Source organism: Apus apus, chromosome 8 (genome assembly GCF_020740795.1).
Source record: "Apus apus isolate bApuApu2 chromosome 8, bApuApu2.pri.cur, whole genome shotgun sequence".
Taxonomy (NCBI): domain Eukaryota; kingdom Metazoa; phylum Chordata; class Aves; order Apodiformes; family Apodidae; genus Apus; species Apus apus.
This window is the reverse complement of record NC_067289.1, coordinates 16,495,514-16,514,319: the sequence shown is the minus strand read 5'-3', so window position 1 is coordinate 16,514,319 and position 18,806 is coordinate 16,495,514. Positions and strand designations below refer to the sequence as shown.

Sequence of the window (18,806 nt, the reverse complement as noted above, 5' to 3'; positions counted from 1 at the left end):
TGAGCTGAAAGAAATCAGAGGACTAAAGCAATCACCATAATAACAGAGCAGCACATGGATCCTGTACTCAAAGCTCAACTGGTCCTGAGCCAGATGTGGACAAACAATTTGCACTTTGACAGATGGACAAAGCACACAAGAAATTGCTCCCCAAAAGGTGAACATTTCAGAATAGGGGGTTAAGCATGTGCAAAACCAGAAACTTTAAACTCTTCAGTGCTCATACCTGATATAAGACCATCAAGCAACTGCTACAACATTGATTTCTTTTTAAAAGGTCAGAGGTACTAAGGACATGAAGTTATTAAGACCTTTTTCCATGTTAATAACTACATGGATAAAAGATAAAATTCCCTTGGTCTAGAAACAGGAGGCAATGAAATAGTGCACAAAAGGTTCATGCAGTTAAAGGCACATAAATTTGTCAGAACGAGCTCCTGCTTTTAAGGAAGTCAGTTATTTAACAATACTGAGGAAGAATTATTTCTCAGAAATAATGGCTTCATAAATAACACCACCTCTTGCCTGTGACAGGGCACACACACAGAGTACAGATGCCGACCAGTGTATGCAGGACACTGACATGTTAATGCGTTGCTCAGAACTAACACAGGTGGCAAGGAGGACAACATTAAGAGGGTGCCAGCTACCATGCCACACCTTCCATGTTTATCAAGGGGGGATTATCAAGGAAGGAACAAGACATTTAAGTTCCAGTGTTTGCACCCACCACTTCCATCTTCTCTTCTTCCTTCTTCTCTTTCTCCTTTTCCTTTTCCTTCTTCTTGGCTTTCGCAGTGATGGACAGCACAGCAGTGGAAACCTGGGTAGGTCAACAGAGGAGACATTCAGTGTGACTGCAAGACTGTAGGCTGTGCTTCAGCTCCCCCTGCCTGTTAGGTCAGTTCTCAGTGCAGGTGTCAATAAGATCAATTCCACTTCCTACCCACTGCTCTGTTCAAGAGACAAATACACCACTGTCAAAACAAATACATGGCACAGGCGGCACAAAAAATGCCATGAATGCGGACTGGTCCAGCCACACATGCAGAAGGTGAGCAAAATTCCTTATTTAGAGATCAGCCAATACTCTCTGGGCTTCTATAAGAGACATTTGTTATTTATTTTTAACAAAGTAACAAATGGAATTCTTGTTACATGCGAACTGGTTGCCAAAGCCTCCAAGGTAAAGAAACATGTAAATAGATACTCTTTAGGATGATCTAAAGCTGCTCCACTGTCCTAACCAGACAGCTGTGTCTCTCGTTGATGTAAAGAAGTGGATAAGCAAAATGCCCTATGGAGGAGCCTACAGGAGACTTTGGTACTTCAGAGCCAGAAAGTATCCAGAAGCAACACTCAAATACAAGAATTCAGCACATCTCTCCATCCACAGTAACTGTCTCTGCAAGGCAGTAACTTGCTCAGGACAGGGAGCAACTGCATTTGCCATGTTGCTGGTGAGGCCTTCTAGGCTAAGTGTGGGCTCTTGGCACATTTTAATTTTGGCCAGGGAAGCTTCAGAGATAAAGGATTTGTCCAATTCCCACCCTAGTCCAAAGGTGAGAAAGCAGCTATGAGCAGCTTTGTCTTTCATCAGAGTTCATTTCTGGGTTGGCTCGGAAATCTGTCCTGCCCAGAATTCAATTCTGCTAAAATGTTTTACAGTTTTCACACAAAGTCATTCATCAGCATGACATGCCTGAGGTCTCCACTGCTGCAATTGCTCCCTAAGGGCTGCTCTGCCTGCTGCTGTGTTCTGCCCAACAGCTTTTACCATCCTGTACCAGGAGACAAATTGCTTCCACTATTGTCCCACTTGTCATCCCATAGGTTTCATCTCTACCTTTTCAATTACGTACATGTTCTCAGTTCCACACTTAACTCCTTGCAATCCATGAGCTAGTGCATGGGCCCCCTGCTCTGAGCCCAGCTACACCCCTGTCACAGAATCACAGAATTGTTCTGGTTGGAAAAGACCTTCAAGATCATCGAGTCCAACCATAACCTAACTCTACCAACCATTAACCTAACTCTAAGTGCAGTGCTTAAACCATGCTCCTAAGCACCACATCTATATGTCTGAAATATCTCTAGGGATGGAGACCCGACCATCTCCCTGGGCAGCCTATTCCACTGCTTAGTTACCCTTTCAGTGAAGACATTGTTCCCAATATCCAATCTAAATCTCCCCCTGGCACAACTTGAGCCCATTTCCTCTCGTTCTGTCGCTTGTTACTTGGGAGAAGAAACCAACTCCCACCTTGCTACAGCCTCTTTTCAGGTAGCTGTAGAGAGTGAGAAGGTCTCCTCTCCTTACAGAGGTAATTACTGTATCTTTCCCTCCTCCAAAAGCCCACTACTAGAAGTCACAGGAAAAGCAGGAGTTTGGTATTTACTCTGAAGATGCAATAGAGATGTGCTGTAATACACATTTTAAAATTTGACATCAGCTGGACATCATGAGTAATTAACTCAAAGAGTGACTAAAGAAACACCTATAGACAAAGACACACATGTAGACACTCTAAATACAACACAAATACACATTATAAAGCTAGTTATATATGACAGCATCTAGATTAAACAAAAAAATACATCATTTTCCAAGTATTTTCAAATATTTCCCATCACACTGAACAGAGATGTTCAGCCTGTTCTTAGATTGCAGACTGTAGTATCCCACACACAAACTGATCTTATTCCATCTTCAGAAATCAAATTTGCAAGATAATAGGACATTAAAACACAAAGTTTTGTTCCTTAGAGGCAGATGTCAAGAAACACCATTATCCTAATGAAATCCTGACAGAAACCTATCACAGCTGCTGCATAAAGATTTCCTTCTGGAAACCAAGGTTGTCTCAGGAGATAGCCCAGCCTGTGGGGACCTATGGTGGTTTGGAAGGACAGAAATGCGTAGAGAAATATCGTCAATCTCTGTATCTCACAAGCACTAAAAATCCATTAATCCCCAATTTAGAATATTAATTTTAAAATGGAAGATCAGACTTAAATAATTCAGGATTTTATTCAAGACAACATTTCCTTCAAAGACTTAAGCATTCCTTCAATATATTGCTTCTGGCTTGTATTACCTCACACAAATGCCCCTGGAACTAGGCATGCTTTCCTCTGATCGTGTCACAGGCACAGGTGGTTTGTCCTCATGAATAGTTTTTCAAACGAAATCAGACAGCTGAAGTTAGCTTTGTTCCAAAGAGACACTCACTATGGGAATATGCCTGTCCTTCCATATGGGAATATATTAGAAGTGTCCCACCTAATATTCTCAATGTTGGTACTTCAGTAGCACTTTGAAGCCCAAGTCATGAACGCACAACAACGACACACACGTACAAACCAGTAGGGCACGGAAAACAGTTTCATTAATCAATGCTTCTGCTTGACCACTGGAGACAAGGAAGGTTCCAGTGACTTAGAAGCACAGCAGTTTTATGCCATGATAAGCAAGTCCCAGGCATAGCAGGAAAAAATAGCTAGAATTCTCTTTCAGAGACAATAGTGCCTGCCAATTTTTCTTTCGCTCTTTAGATTCCCTATTAGTGCCACCAAAGTCAATGTTTATACTTGGAGGGAAAAGGGGTTAGTCCTTACAACAGGGAAAGCCAGTCTGAATACCTTTTCTTTCTCCTTTTCCTTTGGTACCTCAAGAGGTGGGGGGTAGGCAAATGTGGACGGCTTACAGTTGGACTTGTACTGGACTTTTGGCATCTAAGACAAACAGTTGTAAGAATTGTTAGAGACGAGAAAAGCAAGAGAAAAAAAATAATTCACATCAGTGTAATTACTTTAGCTTAATTTTCCTTCCAGCAGAGACAAACACGGATCCTCTAAAGAATACAAGCTTCCCCTTCTCCCCCTCCGGAAGCTGAGAAACTGTTATCAGTGGCAACAGTTCAACTAGAACAATGTTATTTAATTATTCTATAATTCGACTCTGGCAAGTTCTCCTAGCCTTCTCCATACACTCCACACTATTCACACCATGCTTTGTTTTCATTGTTTCGAAGCTTTTGTGGTTTGATGTTGTTGCTGTGCCTGCTCATATTAACTCAAAATTGGTTTAAGATCTAAGTGAAGATCTGCTCTGTCAATGCACGCTAGGGCCGACCAAGCACTGCCTGACATTCACCCCTTGCAAAAGGACAGTACCTTTTGAGGGCAGGTTACCAGTGGCACATTCCTGGCTACATAAGCAAGGGCAGAAAGCATCTTATGATAGGCAACCCAAATTCTTGAACTGAATTTATTTCTGCAGTATCTCAACTCTCTTCCTTTAGGGCACATCACAGAGCAACACTGGAGCAGGGACTGCTCTGAGGAAGCAAGTACAGCCTGTAACATCCATCCAGCCTGTAGCTGCTTCAGTCTGCACACCCAGTTATACAACATAACCTCACCTACAGCCTTCTGGGCTCTCTGGATTGAGGGATGGGGAGAGGGAGTCAAAACAGCAGTACAGCCAAAAAGATGCAGAACTGATCAGTGCCAGGGGGGTGTGGAGACAAGCAGCAACACAACCCCTTGAAGTGTTAAGAAGGGGGAGGTGAGGGGGCAGGAGAGGGGGAGGGTATTTTCACGCAAACTTGTCTTCAAACAGAGGGAGAATTTTGAGCTGTGTGTAGATTGCCTCAATGCTCAGCCTGAGACAGGTGGAGAAGAGCAACCTAGAGGCGTAAGATACTGTCCCAGGGATTGTGATCCAGCGACCTGGCTCAGTCCCCTTGAGGGGCTCTGAAAGCAAGGATAAACCTGCAGCAGTGACAGGAGGGGCTGTGCACCCCCATGCAGAAGTTTTTTTTTGGTGGAAATTACTAGCTCAGGTCTTCAGCACAGGAGACCCAGAGTGGCACAGCTTGCAGGGCCATGCCACAGCTGATCAGCTGTAAGAACAGATGCATCAGAAAACAGCAGTACCCATGACTGCTTGGTTTAATGTTTACTCTGCAAGGAATACAAACAAATCCTGTTTTCCCACTGCTAGCTTTCCTAGGGGAGAATGTAACATAATTTATTTGTAAAGGCAGGGGAGGCAACACACTTTTTTTTTTTTAAATAACTTTGACCTTCTGGAGTGATGATGAGATGGTGTCAGTCCACATATACTGGCCAGAGTTCCTTTCTTTGTAAGCTGCTTTGAAGTAAAGGGATCAAATCTGCTCTCTACATTTTTCTTGTCCCTGTTCCCACCACCAGCTCTGCAATTTAAGCCTGCTTTTCAGACTTCTTCCAGTTAGGACGTTCTATGGCACAAACTGCAGACATGCAAAGAAAACCAACAAATCCGTGCACACCCCTCCCAGACCCCTCGAGCCTTCCAGGCAGCTATCATTGTGTACCTTAAGATCCTTGTTAAGGCCAATGACACAGGTTGGGGTGAAAGCCAGAGACAAAAAGTGTGACAGGGGGAACCAGAACCAGAACTGCGTGAAGACCAGAACCCCCACCACAGAAGGCATGTGAGTATGTCCTGTCCTTGACTGCAGTGAAATAGTTACATTATGGCCCCCTGCAAGGAAACAGAAATGAAAGAAGTTAGTTTATGCACTCCTGGATACTCCACAAAGACACCTGAGCGATGTATCTCTAAAACAGCTGCTCTGCAGGGGGTTACACCACACAAGACAAGCCACAGTGCTCTCAGATTTCTCCTCTGGAACACACCTCTCCCCCTCCTTTACTGTGATCTCAGTTTACACACGAAACAAAACAGGTGGTGCAACAACCAAACTGCTCTATCTGCTGCATATTACCCAAACACAATCAGTGAATGCAGCCCTTCCACAGACATTTTGCCAGGATACAGGTTAAACAAAAGCACAATGCAGAAGGCAGGGAGAGGGGGAGAAAAAGGCAAACCTTTGCCATAAGCAGTTTTAAAACATAGCATGTAGATGATCCACAAAACAAGCCTCACAAGGAAAGCAGTGCATACAGAAACTTTTCTTTCTGTGGCTGCCTCTCTGAAATGTCAGTTATTCAGAAGAAATATGCCTAGGTTTTTATCCTACACGATCTCAGTAGAAAAAAATGTAAACAGCAGCAACTTCAGAAGTTGCTTCTAGAGGTTATCAATCTAAGCAGCAAAGAGACAAGCTTCTGCAGTCTTTGTAGCAAAACTATATCTCTGCCAGACAACCAAGTCTTAGCTCTGTACTAGCAAAGCAGAGACCAAAACAGCTCCATATGTTGATGTAGTGCAGAAACATCCAGTTAGAAACCAAATTGAAAGATTGGGCTTGCAGACAGAGTGAGAAAGTGTTAATCTGATCTTCAGTCTTCTGATGAACACAGCAAATTGAGTTGAGGAGGGCACCAGGCAAGTCCATTACCGCTGACAAGACCAGTTGCAGGGAGGTTAACTTTGTTAAAATACAAACACCCACTCCCTGCAAACTCGGGATACTTTGTAACTGAAAATCCCAAACTGGAGGAGCATTCCCCTGCCTCACACACAGTCACCTCAATGGTGCCAGGCAGCGATGGAGCTGTCTGAATTTTAAAAGACAAGCAAAATTAATTTTTGCTGCCAAAACTAATGAAAGCCCTGAATGAAGCAGTAATCTGATCTTAGTGATTTGTCAGTGTTAGTCCAAAAGAAGATGGAAGATTTTGATCCTCCTGTAGGATATTCTGCATACAAACAACCTCCTTGCTTTTCCTTTTGTGGTAGCAATAGATCTCCTGCTGTTTGACTTGAGAACTCCTTCCAGTCACATCTTTGAAGAAAGGCAATGATACAGTCTTGTATTTTACTACTGCTAGGTCTGCTCTGCTTCTTATTTTCTCCAATATAAAACTCTCCACCTTATACTTGAATTTGCCACAGCATTAAGGAAGGGCTCCCTCGGGTCTTGTGCCATCCATCAACAAGTCAAACACTGCATCACTGTGTAAGGGCCAGGTGAGTAATCTGCAGATATTCTGGATCAAGCATCCCAGTGAATGTTGCACAAGCAGCTCAAGCAGACTTCATTGAACTCTCAAACTTTAATTTTTAGAATTTAACCTTTAGAATTATATTATTCAATCTCTGGAATTTCCTGGATGAGTAACAGATTTCACATTAAAAAGATGCTGTCATGTTACTTGTTTCTGGTCTTTTACACCCACACAGAGCCCACCCTCACCCCCAGGGTTTTGCAGGGGGCAGGAAAGTCAGGAAGACATGATATTACACAACTGATTTATCTTCAAGATTAATTAGTAACCCTGACAATCTGGAAGGGAGACATTCCAGATCTTTGGATGGATGAAAGCTGTGACATGATGCTTGGAAAATAAAATCCAAAAAACACTCAAGAAAAATTTCAGGACCCTTTGGGTAGTACTGTAAGGTCCATCTCCCAGAATTCACACTGTCACTGTGGCAAGGTTTGCTGACATCTAATTCCATCAGGATATCCCTTTTGTAGCTCACATTGACAAATACATACTCCAGAAAATAAAGCATATTGAGTTTTGCAAAGAACAGAAAAGAAGTCATCAGCCTGGAACATGAGAGTATCAAGTGGGGGAGCATTATAAAAGTTCAGAGGGGGAAAAAAAATATCTCTAAGCTAAATTTAGTGTGTCTACATTTTTCTTATTTTATTAAAGAAGTAAAAATGTAGTTGCTGGGCCTTAACAATTAGACAATGACTAATTCTTCATCTGCACTTCAGTGCTTCCAAGGTACCCTGCTCCTTCCATGAAACCACCAGCCAACTGGTGGTTTCAACCGACAACTGCCTCAAAAACCCCACCTCCAGTGCATCATTTTTCCAGTCACATTGGAAATCTTGCACGTTTAATCAAAGCTTGTCATGGGAAGAGAATTATACTTTTCTCCTACAAATTCAATTGCCCCAAGTGTGGCAGGCAACACAAAGAACCTTGTCTTCCTGGTAGTGATAATTAAATTCTATAGCTCATTGTTTCAGATAAGCACTTGTAGTTGTATGGGAGAGATAAAAAAAATTATTCTTTTAAGAGGCTCTAATGGAAGTGGCAATAGGTTAAGAAAGGCTACTTCACAGCCTTCCCCCAGCAGTGCAGCAAGAAATAAAGAGGTTGAAGTTGGCACAAGTTCACATGTACTTTATTAAAATTGGATGCTTCTGGTTTCCAAGTCATTATACAATACGTGAGTGACACAGGAAGCAAATAAGGTTTTAGCTGCATTTTTATTATTTAATCTTAAAGGCAGGAATTTGAAGCAGGTCTGTACTGCTGAGAGAAAAATCTCTGAGCTGGGATCTGGCTTTCCAGCAACACAATAGGAGTATGGGAATGGTCAAAATTATTTTAACAGTCCTGTGCCAAGAATACTGCCCAGTCTGAACTCTGGGAGGGATACCTGGGAGGCAAGACAGAACAAGAAAGTGGTTCCTGCTGCTTTTTTCTCTGGGTAGCCCTGGTGATAAAGCACAGAGCAGTCTGACTGCCACATGCTTGCCAGGGAAAGAGCTTTTTAAGCAGGCTTCTACACAGATAGGTGCAGGCAGCCCTTTTTTTTCTCCCCTCACCACATGGCTTGGAGGTGTAGCAATTTCACACCAACACTGTAAGCACAGGGAATAAGAAGCTGCATGGCAAGAAGCAGCCACAGCATGAGAGACAAGATGGGAAAAACTGTGTTTGGAAATTTGGAAGGGGGATGCTAGTGACAGAGCGCTGCACAAGTCTTAACTCTAGCAGAAGGAAAAATTCAAAACAAAACACTGACTGTCCTCTTTGCTTACAGAAACCTTCCTTAATAGGACCTGCAATTCAGTCCTTCTGAAAGGCTAATGCTCTGGCTCAACATTTAGCCATTAACACTCATAAGATGATATTTCCTACACTAGAAAAAGGTAGCAGTCTGTGAAACTGAGTCTTCTGAAGTAACACTGTTGCAGATAACTGTTCCTCTCTCTTTCTGCAACTCCTCTCAATTATCAGGACAGAGGCAAACCCTCGTTATTAAAACATATTTAATACATATATGTATTTTAAACTGGTTCTGTCAGATTTTAACAGAAAAAGCAAATATGAGCACTGAATACCACAAGGTTTCAAAATTTCTGCAGCAGTTGCTTACTTTGAAAAATAAAGAAGCAATCTCTTGTGCTAGAAATCACATTCAGGGTGACAAAAACAGTCTTAAGAGCAAAAAGGACATATTTGTCCAGACTTCCAGACAAGAATTCTGGCCCAATGACTGCGTTCTCTCCTAACAGAAGCACACTGATACAAGCTGAAACTACAAAACAGGGTTTCTTTAGTTAGATAAAAATGACCTGGAATTAGAGATTTCTTGCTACTATTACATGACAGACATAAAGCCAGGACCATGACTCCCAGATTAAATTTGCTATTACAGCTATAGTAGCCAAATATGTTTTAGAAATTGACCACTTTAAATGTTTGAGGAATTACCTGCATCCAAAATGCCTTGTGCCAGGATTGCTCCAAACTTTGCCATGACATCATCATGCTTATCATTGATCACTTTGGAATAGAGCTGTCTGAACTGGCTGACCTGGATAAAAAAATTAAAAGAAAAAAGAGAGAGATTATAAAACTGACTGTATGGGTCAAATACTGTGCCTTTACTGGAAGCATCCAGGATTTCCACATCCTAGGATGACATTTTTCTTTTCAATGGCTTTAGTCACTGGTGTTACAAGTCATCCACTAAAAATTAATTTGAGGTTTTCCCCACTTGAAGATACCCATAAAGTGATTTTAAGATCGTCAGGATGGATGTGCATTTCCAAGCCATATTTTGCAGGCCTTACAGGCCTCAGAATCTCTGGAGTGTTGCTGGAATAAAAGACCAACAGATGAGTTTGTAGCAAGAACTACTGTATGTCCTTAGGTGCGTGACACTGCGTTTTATCAAACTTCCTCCAATTCCTGCTGCTGAAAATGTCAGACCTATTCTGTTTTTCCTGCACAATATTTCTGCTGTACTGGTAATGCCCCTGTGGTGTGTCATCAGCAAATCCTGCTTCTGCTCTCTTACCTTTTAAGCAAAAATCATAAACATATTTAATTAAGTAATAGTTTACGACATGGTATGTTTAGCACAATATCTTAAGCACACATTTGTAAGGGTACTGAACAGTTGCTTATATTATTGTCTTTGCTTCAAACAGCTTAATCTTTCACCATTTCAACAACTGTTGAAGAGAGAGTCTGAGTCAGTGACATGAAAACTGTGCTGGGAATAAACTGGGATTCATCAAGGTAAAAAAAACAAAGGTCAAAACAGAACTAATTGCTGACTGAGCAGACAGATCAAAATGCAGGGGTTTCTCAGCAAAGCACAAGATCAGATTTCCCAGTAGAAGCACATCAGAGGTGATGCTTCAGCCGGGGTAAGGCTAGCAATAAATTTCACCACATTTCACCCGTGAATTTTTGACCAGAAGGCAGTAAATTGAGACTGCACCTTAGAGAGATTGTGTCCAATGTCTGGGATGGAAGACAGAAGTTCTGTCTCCAGCCCACAAGCATTATACCCAGGAACTGCAACGCTGCTTGGCTGCCCTGTGCACTCAGCAAACACTTGGGTTCAGACTGCAGGTTTTCTGCAAAATCGTTCTCAATACACATTGACTCCTCACACCACTTAAAACACAGGTACCCTAAAGGAACAGACACTGTATGTACCTTTCCTGCCTTTGCTCTTTCAGACACTAACCGAGCCAAACTTCTTGTCACCTCCACTACTTCAGCACTGATGGCATCTAACCAGATATTAAACCAACCCGTGGCAATGAAAGACACCAACGTTCATATGAGTAAACCATTACCTGCTCAAGATGACTGTATTAAAATCACTTTACTGGTTTCACACAAGTGGACAGCCTCAGGACCATGAGGCCCCAGAGCAGCCAGCCACTTTTAAACAGCAAAGCTGAACAAAACAGCACTTCTCTGGTAGAGCAGGAGGCATTTATTAAAACTGACAGGAGAAAAACAGCAGCTATTTCCATTTTTCAGTCTAAGTAAGTCCAGCAATTTTTGTGCTAATATTATTTCTCTATTCACCAATTCCCCTCTGCATAAAGAAGTTTTTAGCTGTTAGTCTCTATCCCCAAAAGGAAGTGACTTAAATTTTCTTGAATTTATTAAAACTAAGAAAAAGGTGCAGTGAACATTTTCAGGACAGCCACCCAGGTATGTGGCAGGGAGATACTGCACACACAATACAGGGTTTCTTCTCAATATACTGACCAAACTCTGCTCTTACTTCATTCCTTTTATGCTTTTTCATGCTCTCCCAATTTTTATTTATAAAACCTTACATTGAGGTTTACACATTTAATATAAATAGTTTGTTTCTTATGCCTGACCTCTTGTACACTGGAAAAATATCTTAATTTGTATTTGCAACCTAGAACAGGGCCTTGTGCAGTATCAAGGGCAACCACATACAGACAAGGTTAACCAAAGTCTTCAGATATTATTTGGGACAGACAGAAAAGCAACATGTAAAACTATTCCTTCAGTTGAGCTGAGCAGGAGGATTCCAGTGCCTCTGTTTAGAGCACATCATTCCTGTGACTCTGGGCTTAGCTTCTGGGTTTGGAATATTTATAAAAATGGACGGATGTTACAAATCTCATTTGGTGGACTGTGATGAGGAATTTACACTGTAATCAAATCTTCAGAGAATGAAACTCTGGGTGAAGCAAGAAGATATTCAGCAGAACTGCTAATGTTCACACTGCTGTCTGAAGTCTAATGGAACAGCACCTGGGAAGAAAGGGCAGAAACACCTCCTTTGGGAAAGGTGAGATAGGGCTAGCAGGGGAAATTGTCCACCTCCCCTGGTGATGGTGTGCTGCACTTTGAGCACCCTTTCCCTAATACAACTCCCACAGCTCCTACCCAACATGTACATTAGTCCAGAGGAGATGAACAGAACACCCAGGCAACAAGCCCACCAGGAACTCACCAGCTGTGGCACTAGGAGACCACACAGGGCAGTGAGCTAACCAGGACCCTGACAACTTCAAGGGACCAAGGGACAGGAATTTGGCTGCTAAACCTGACTGGATCAATTGCCACCTCTCCAGGCAATATGGAGAGCAGAGGTTACAGCTGAGATTAGGTGTTCAATGAATAAGCACTGAACGGGTACAACAAGAAACAGTCCTTATACCCCTTACTTATAAAAATACAAAATATGTAGTTCTGTATCAAGAGCATTTTGCTTGCAGATAAATTCTGCATACCTGGCACAAGCCATGGACCTCTGCCAACCCTGGAAAAAGTATTGAGCAAGTGTGCCCTTTCCAAAGTTTTACTTTACCTTAAGTGGAAGCAAAACTGTGGTATTAAGGGGTGGGAGACTACCTTTCCTGGCCTTGGGGACCTGGCAAACCCAGACAGAAGGAGTGCCTCAACACTCAAATGCACAGCAGGCCTGCATGCTTATTCAGGCTGTTCATATAAAGCAAATACATCACAGGAATGGGATTTTTGACTGGATAAGGTCCCAGCTGAAAGTGTTACTTGCTGCTGGGGAAAGCCTGCTTTGGAAGCTCTAGCTGTAGCAGTTCAGGAAGGAATCATCCTCACATGCTCCATCTTTTTAGAGAAAGCAAGAGCAGTACAGCCAAAAGCTCTGTCCTGTTTTTGCTGTTGGGGCAACCAACTCCTACAGAATGTGGCAAAAATATCAAGACAGTAATTTCTTAAGCTGTTGAAGCAAAATCTGCCAGAGTTTATCTAGTAGAGTCCTTTAATCTGCTACTAGTTTTCCTTCAAACCACAGCAACCAGCACATCCCAAACTACTGAACAGATTTATTTAATATGCTGTGAAATTCATAAGCTCTGTTTCTCCCTTGAAAACTTCAAAGTACTTAAAGAATTTTATAGCATTTGGAAAAGCTATCAAGAAATTTATTTGGGCAACTTCCAGGAAGAACACTAAAATGTAGACAATGACTCATTTCATCTTTACTAACAATACACACAACATTCTGACAATTAGTGCTGGCCAAAATGACATGCCACTGATTTCAAATGAAGCCAAATGTGCAACGTTGGCAACACAGAGGAAAGAACAGAGGCTTTAAGATATGAGAATGATACAGCCCCATTTTCTACCACAAACCCAAGGGGTTGTCCTTTATGAAGCTGTTTACCACATCTCCCTCCATCAGTCAACATTCAGGCACATGAAGCCCATCAGACTGTTAAGAACAAGATTTGATGAACAGTCAAATAAAGGAAACAGAAGCATGTAACACACATGGCACTTTTTTGCAAATCAAGCTCTTAAGAACTCTAGGAATCTGTTGTTAATAAAACAGGTTTTCAATTCTGCATAGTCTGTCTTCTTCAAAAGTTGACATTATTCTGCATATGCTTGCTCTCTTGAAAGAGCATATGTTATGCAGAAGGACCTTAACAGCATCTGGCTTAAATGAAAGAATGTGAAGGTGCTACCAGAATACAACAAAAATGATCCTTGCAGCCTAACAAGACAGCATCTCATCTAAATGAAAGTGAGAAGGGATAAAAGAGCAAACTGGTCTCGGTTTCTTCACAACATCTCAAAGATAACCATGATGGTCAAAGGAAGATGGAAGACAGCTCTTAACCTTGCTTATTGTCTTCTCATTTTGCCAAGATGACTATCCTAACACAAAACTAGGAAAAAGTAAATTCAAGATGTGAGACACGTAGTTTGTCTTAAAAATTGCTGTCTTAATTGCCCCACAGGTCACAAACACATAATGAAGTTGTCAATGATTTCTGTTACAATGATCTCATCACATCTGTAATTTAGCATCCTATTTCACAAAATAAACTTGTTCTTGTTCTATATCCTGCATTAATACAGTTCTTAAATGTATCAACAGAGGTCAGGAGAAATCATCCTGGCTGCACACAGAAGAATTGTGTTTCAACTCCAAAGAGGCCAAATCAGATTGACACAAGATTTGCTACCCATTTTTGGCACTTAAGCAACCTGCAAGTTCAAGGGACCTCCATACAATGACACTTCTTTATTTTAACTCTTTGTTTAACATTAAAATCTTTAAATTCTCTGCTTAAATAAAGTGAGCTCAACAAAGAGGAAGAAAAATACAAAGGAAAGAGGACAGCAAAGGTGATTCAAAGGCATACATCTAGAATCTCTCACAATAAAGATGTTTTATTTTAAACCAAAAGTACCTTAACTCTTAAATCTCTGAGTACTGCTGACATTTCACCACTGCAAAGCTCAGCTCTCAAAACTCTTAAGTTGTTTTATTCCTGAAAAATCTAATCCTATTCAAGGAAGATTGTTTGCTGTCATCTTCATCCCAAATGATCACCAGAGAATTTGAAATCCTTCTAACCCAAAGTTCACAAACAAGAAGCTTAAAAAAAAATTATGCTCCCAGAATAGAAAAACATTAGAAGTCATGACAGGAAGCTGGTCAGACCATACATATCATAATCTTTTTAAAAATCACTGCCTCTCACATGCAAAACATGACAAAATATTTAGCAGCAGTGAGATGATCACAGAATTGTTCTGCTTGGAAAAGACCTTTAAGATTACCGAGTCAAAGCATTAACCTAACTCTGCCAAGTCCAGTACTAACCCATATTCCTAAGCACCATGTCTACGCATCTTTTAAACACTTTCAGGGATAATGATTCAACCATCATTCAACCGCAATGATATGTAACCCCATCAAGACCACATGTACAGCTTGTGGGAGATGAAATCCATCATGCTTCTCTAACCAGCTGCTTATCCAGCAACACAAGGACTCACATACATCAGGTTAGACACTTTGGCACACAGTGCCCCAGCATGCCACTTAGGAATCCAATCAGATCAAAATATGTCACTGCAATCCAAAACCAGCTAGTTTTCTGAACTCCGCCCTTTCATATCAGAGTAAAATAACTTTTCTTCAGAGTGGCAGAGAGCTCCAGAAACTTTCCCATGGGTAATAAATAACATAATTAGCAACATATTACGCAAAATATTCCTTTTACTTTTGAGTGAGAAACTATGATGGTTTTAACTAACTTTTGGGGTGTTCAAAACAAGTAGAACTTACACATCCTGTGTTTAGTTCCTAGACCAGTAGAACATTTCAGGGAATATCTATTATTTTATAATCTGTACCTTTTGGGGGGTTGGTGTGTTTTATTGTTTTTTAGTATCTGTAGTGCTTCTATGACTGGGTAATGAACCACCTTCTGGATCTGTATTTTATAACATCACACAAACTCAAACAGGTGGGAAATGGAAGCACAGGAGAGCTATACAATTTGCCCAACATTAGGGGAGTGTAGAACGATTAAACGTGATCTCCTGTATTGAAGGCTGGCACTCCAAGCACCTGAGCAAGGAAGAAAGAATAAAAACAACAAGCAGTTTCTTTCCATAGAAAGATAATTCAGCTTCATGTTACAGGGACTTAGTATCTTAGAAGACAAAGGAATCCAACAGAACTCTAGTGTTCTCCACTGGCTTACTCAGTTGAGCTACAATTCTGAGAATACAAACAACACTTCCAGATTCTGACCAGTGAAAACTAACTGGGTTTTTTTTTTTGCGTGGTTGAGGTTATTTTTTTAAGTAATTCAAAGGAACAAACTGTCTGACAGCAAATCCTCATGTTCCATGACTTGGAAATACCAAACACCTGTACTTGTAGATTTCCTTCACTGATTTTCCCAAGTAAAATTTTCCACTGTACAGAGGCCTTTTCCTTTCTCCCCATCCAAATGCAGTTAAAAAGGGGCTTTTTTAATCACAGTTCAATTTCTAAAATGACATCAATAAAAGCAACCCATATGTGACAGATGAGTTGCAAAGTACCAGCTACTGTTTTGCCTCAGCAGTCACCAGAGAGGATGAAATGTGGAAGGAACCTCAAAAGCTTCATTAATGTGGACTTTTAGTCTGTACAAATGTTTGCATATCATCATCTGTCATATATTCACAGGGCAATCTATTTTTAAAAGCTAAACACAGCACATACAATCCTTTCTGCCTTCTGAGCAGAAAGAAAAACTCCATTAAAAAAAATGTATTTGCTATAAAGCCACTAAACCAGTTCTGACAGCAGAGACTTTCACCTGAGAAGTATAAGACCAGCTACAAAAGAAACAGTTATAACAGGACATCCCTGTGGGATGACTAAATCTAAAACTGATTTTACTATCACTAAAACCAACTTCTTTACTAAGGAAGCGTTGGCATAAATCATGAGCATACAGGCCTCAGTGCATGTTAGTGAAGACAGTCACTTTCATAGCATTAAAAGATGCTTTTAGACCTTTTAAGAATAAGCATTCATTCTTTTAGTATCTGGAGTTAAGATGCTGCCACCTACCAGGCACGTTCCCATCAGTATGCATTGCTCCCCCATGCACAAGTGCACGTGCTGATCCATGCAGGATTCCTGCTGTGCATTTAGCTCCGGCTTGTTACAAGGCATGTACACTTTATGTGCTGTGCCAAGCACTAAAGATTTGGCCTCCAAGACCATTTTTCCAGCTAACAAGTTAGTATGTAAGGTATGCCACATTACCTTTGGGCAGGTAATCTCAGTCTGCTGGATCATGATAAGGGCAGATGCAATCAGAGCTCCTTGACGCACGTAGTTCACAGGATCATTTGTCATTGGCTCAAGCAAATTAATTGCTTCCTAAAAAAACCCACAAAAACAATCAAGAAATAAGCAGCCACAAAGTTAATGCTATTATTTTTAGTATCCCAGGATACAGTACTCTAATGGAACGTAATTAGATTGATGCTATCAAATATACTATTAAAATATTTTGCTTGCTCTTTGCAAATGAAGCAGAAATCTGTATTTCTGTGGATTTTAATCTAAAAATCAGGAAGAATACCCACAAAAACCAAGTGATAGATGGAACGAGATCTATCTGCAGAAATAAGGCAACAGATACATTCATCACATAGAACTACTGACATGCCTTCAATAGTACACATGAATTATTCCTACCCTTTCTTTGCCATTCTTCCTAACAAAACACATCAGCATTACCTTCCTTTCATGTGTAAGGAGCAAATGAACCAGAGATATCAAACAACAGGTTGAAGGTTAGAGAATAAGATGGTAAAACAATCCAGGTCCCAAATTCTTTGCCTTACACTTTGGTGTTAGAACCTGTAACATTCAGCATCACATTAAAGTATTCATTTCAAACCTACGTCAAGTGGGGCTACCTCTGAACATCCACATAATAAATCTAGGTTTTAAAAACATTTCAAAATACTCTGCTGCTTCTTCCAATTCAGCCACTACCCAGCTAAACACAAAAGGAACATGATCCACAATGATCTTATCAATAAGCATTGTTTTCAATGCAGTCACTGATCCAAGAGGGTCTGTTGTAACAAACGATGCTCAGATGTACCCAAGAACAACAAGGGCAATTTGCAGGCATCTCAGACTAAATTATCTCTTTAGGAACATGTTTTCATATCCATTTACAGTTTCGCTGCTTTGCAAACCATGACTTAAATATACACAGAATTACTACAAACACAAATTCACTTCTAACCGTACAAGGTCCTCAGCACACATTACACTGGACAACTGAGCTCATCTAAACTCACCACTACCACCACTGAGATCCCTCTCTTCCTCACTTTCCCTTCAGGTATGCAGCCCTCCTCCTTCCCTGTGGAGCTGCAGCCCTTATCTCACTCAGAATAATTCACCAGAGAATGTTCCCTTTTTTTTGTTGTTATCTGGGTCACTTTTCTGTAAATTTATGTCTGAATCAGCTCACCAGGGAGCTGGGTGCAAGACAGAGCAAAAGGTGGCAGGAGGGACCAAGACTACCTTGCTCCAACAGCAGCAAGGTGTCAGTGGGCTCAGCCAGCCTTCAGCAACCACACACTCCAGAGCTGAGCAGAATAAACCTCAGATAGCAGTATGTACAGCCATGGGCAGTTTGGACTGTGGCAACATGGAGGTCTTGTAAAAGCACTCTGAAATGGCATGTGAAGCAAGCTGCTAGATAGATACTCTTTTTAACAGGGGAGAGAGCAGCCATCCACCCTAAGAAGCTCGAAGAGCTCTTTTAATCTATGACGTGATTCTCTGATTACAGAAACCTGATGGGATCACTTGGCAGTCTCTTGTATGGAGTTAACTCCTGCCCATAGTTAAACTGAGGACACAAGCAAATGCAGCTGAGTGCATGAGCCCCCCTGCACAGCCTCCTCTCAGTGTTACTTCTGTTAGGGTGAGGCCTTTTTAAAAAAATCTGATTTTATACAAAACACTATTTCCAAAACCCACTTCTAGAATAACATCATGCCTTCGCTTAGACAGTTTTTGCCAACTGGGCTATCCTGGAGGCTGTGCTTCTCCACCTGAAGGTGGCTCATCCATTCTCTGGCACTCATTTACTACCATGTATGGAACATCCACTATGACAAATGCTGAACTTTCTGATCTTCAAAGTTAATTATTTCTGGGCCTTCAAAACCTACTATGAACATAAGCTCTGGAAGACATGTCTGCATGTCTATGTAATCAGATGGTTTAGGTCTTTGTCACACAATGTATCTGGAAATAAAACAGGCTTCTTTTTGTGACTAAAAGCATTTCCACTTAAATCAACTTGTCAGATAAAACAGGTTAAAAATAATTAGCTCCTTGATTCCACCTTCCACTTGAGAACAAAGCAACCTAGATAAAAATAGAATTTTCAGTTTGCTTTCCAGTCTGCATGCTTCAGATACTTAAGAAGCAGGCAGTGCGTGTCAGCATTCTGTGCATTTCACACAAGTGACAGGCCAGGGAA

General features: G+C 41.1%; 1 protein-coding gene across 1 annotated transcript in view; it reads right to left on the bottom strand.

Annotated features, from left to right (window-relative positions):
- The window catches only part of PSMD1 (proteasome 26S subunit, non-ATPase 1), a 72,268-nt gene that overhangs the window by 5,091 nt on the left and 48,371 nt on the right, over window positions 1-18,806 (bottom strand). The window contains exons 18-22 of the mRNA XM_051626793.1: window positions 16,553-16,669; window positions 9,424-9,526; window positions 5,364-5,533; window positions 3,643-3,735; window positions 731-823 (exon numbers count right to left, since the gene is read on the bottom strand). Coding sequence (XP_051482753.1) covers window positions 731-823; window positions 3,643-3,735; window positions 5,364-5,533; window positions 9,424-9,526; window positions 16,553-16,669 — 576 coding nt within the window. The remainder of the gene's footprint in view (window positions 1-730; window positions 824-3,642; window positions 3,736-5,363; window positions 5,534-9,423; window positions 9,527-16,552; window positions 16,670-18,806) is intronic.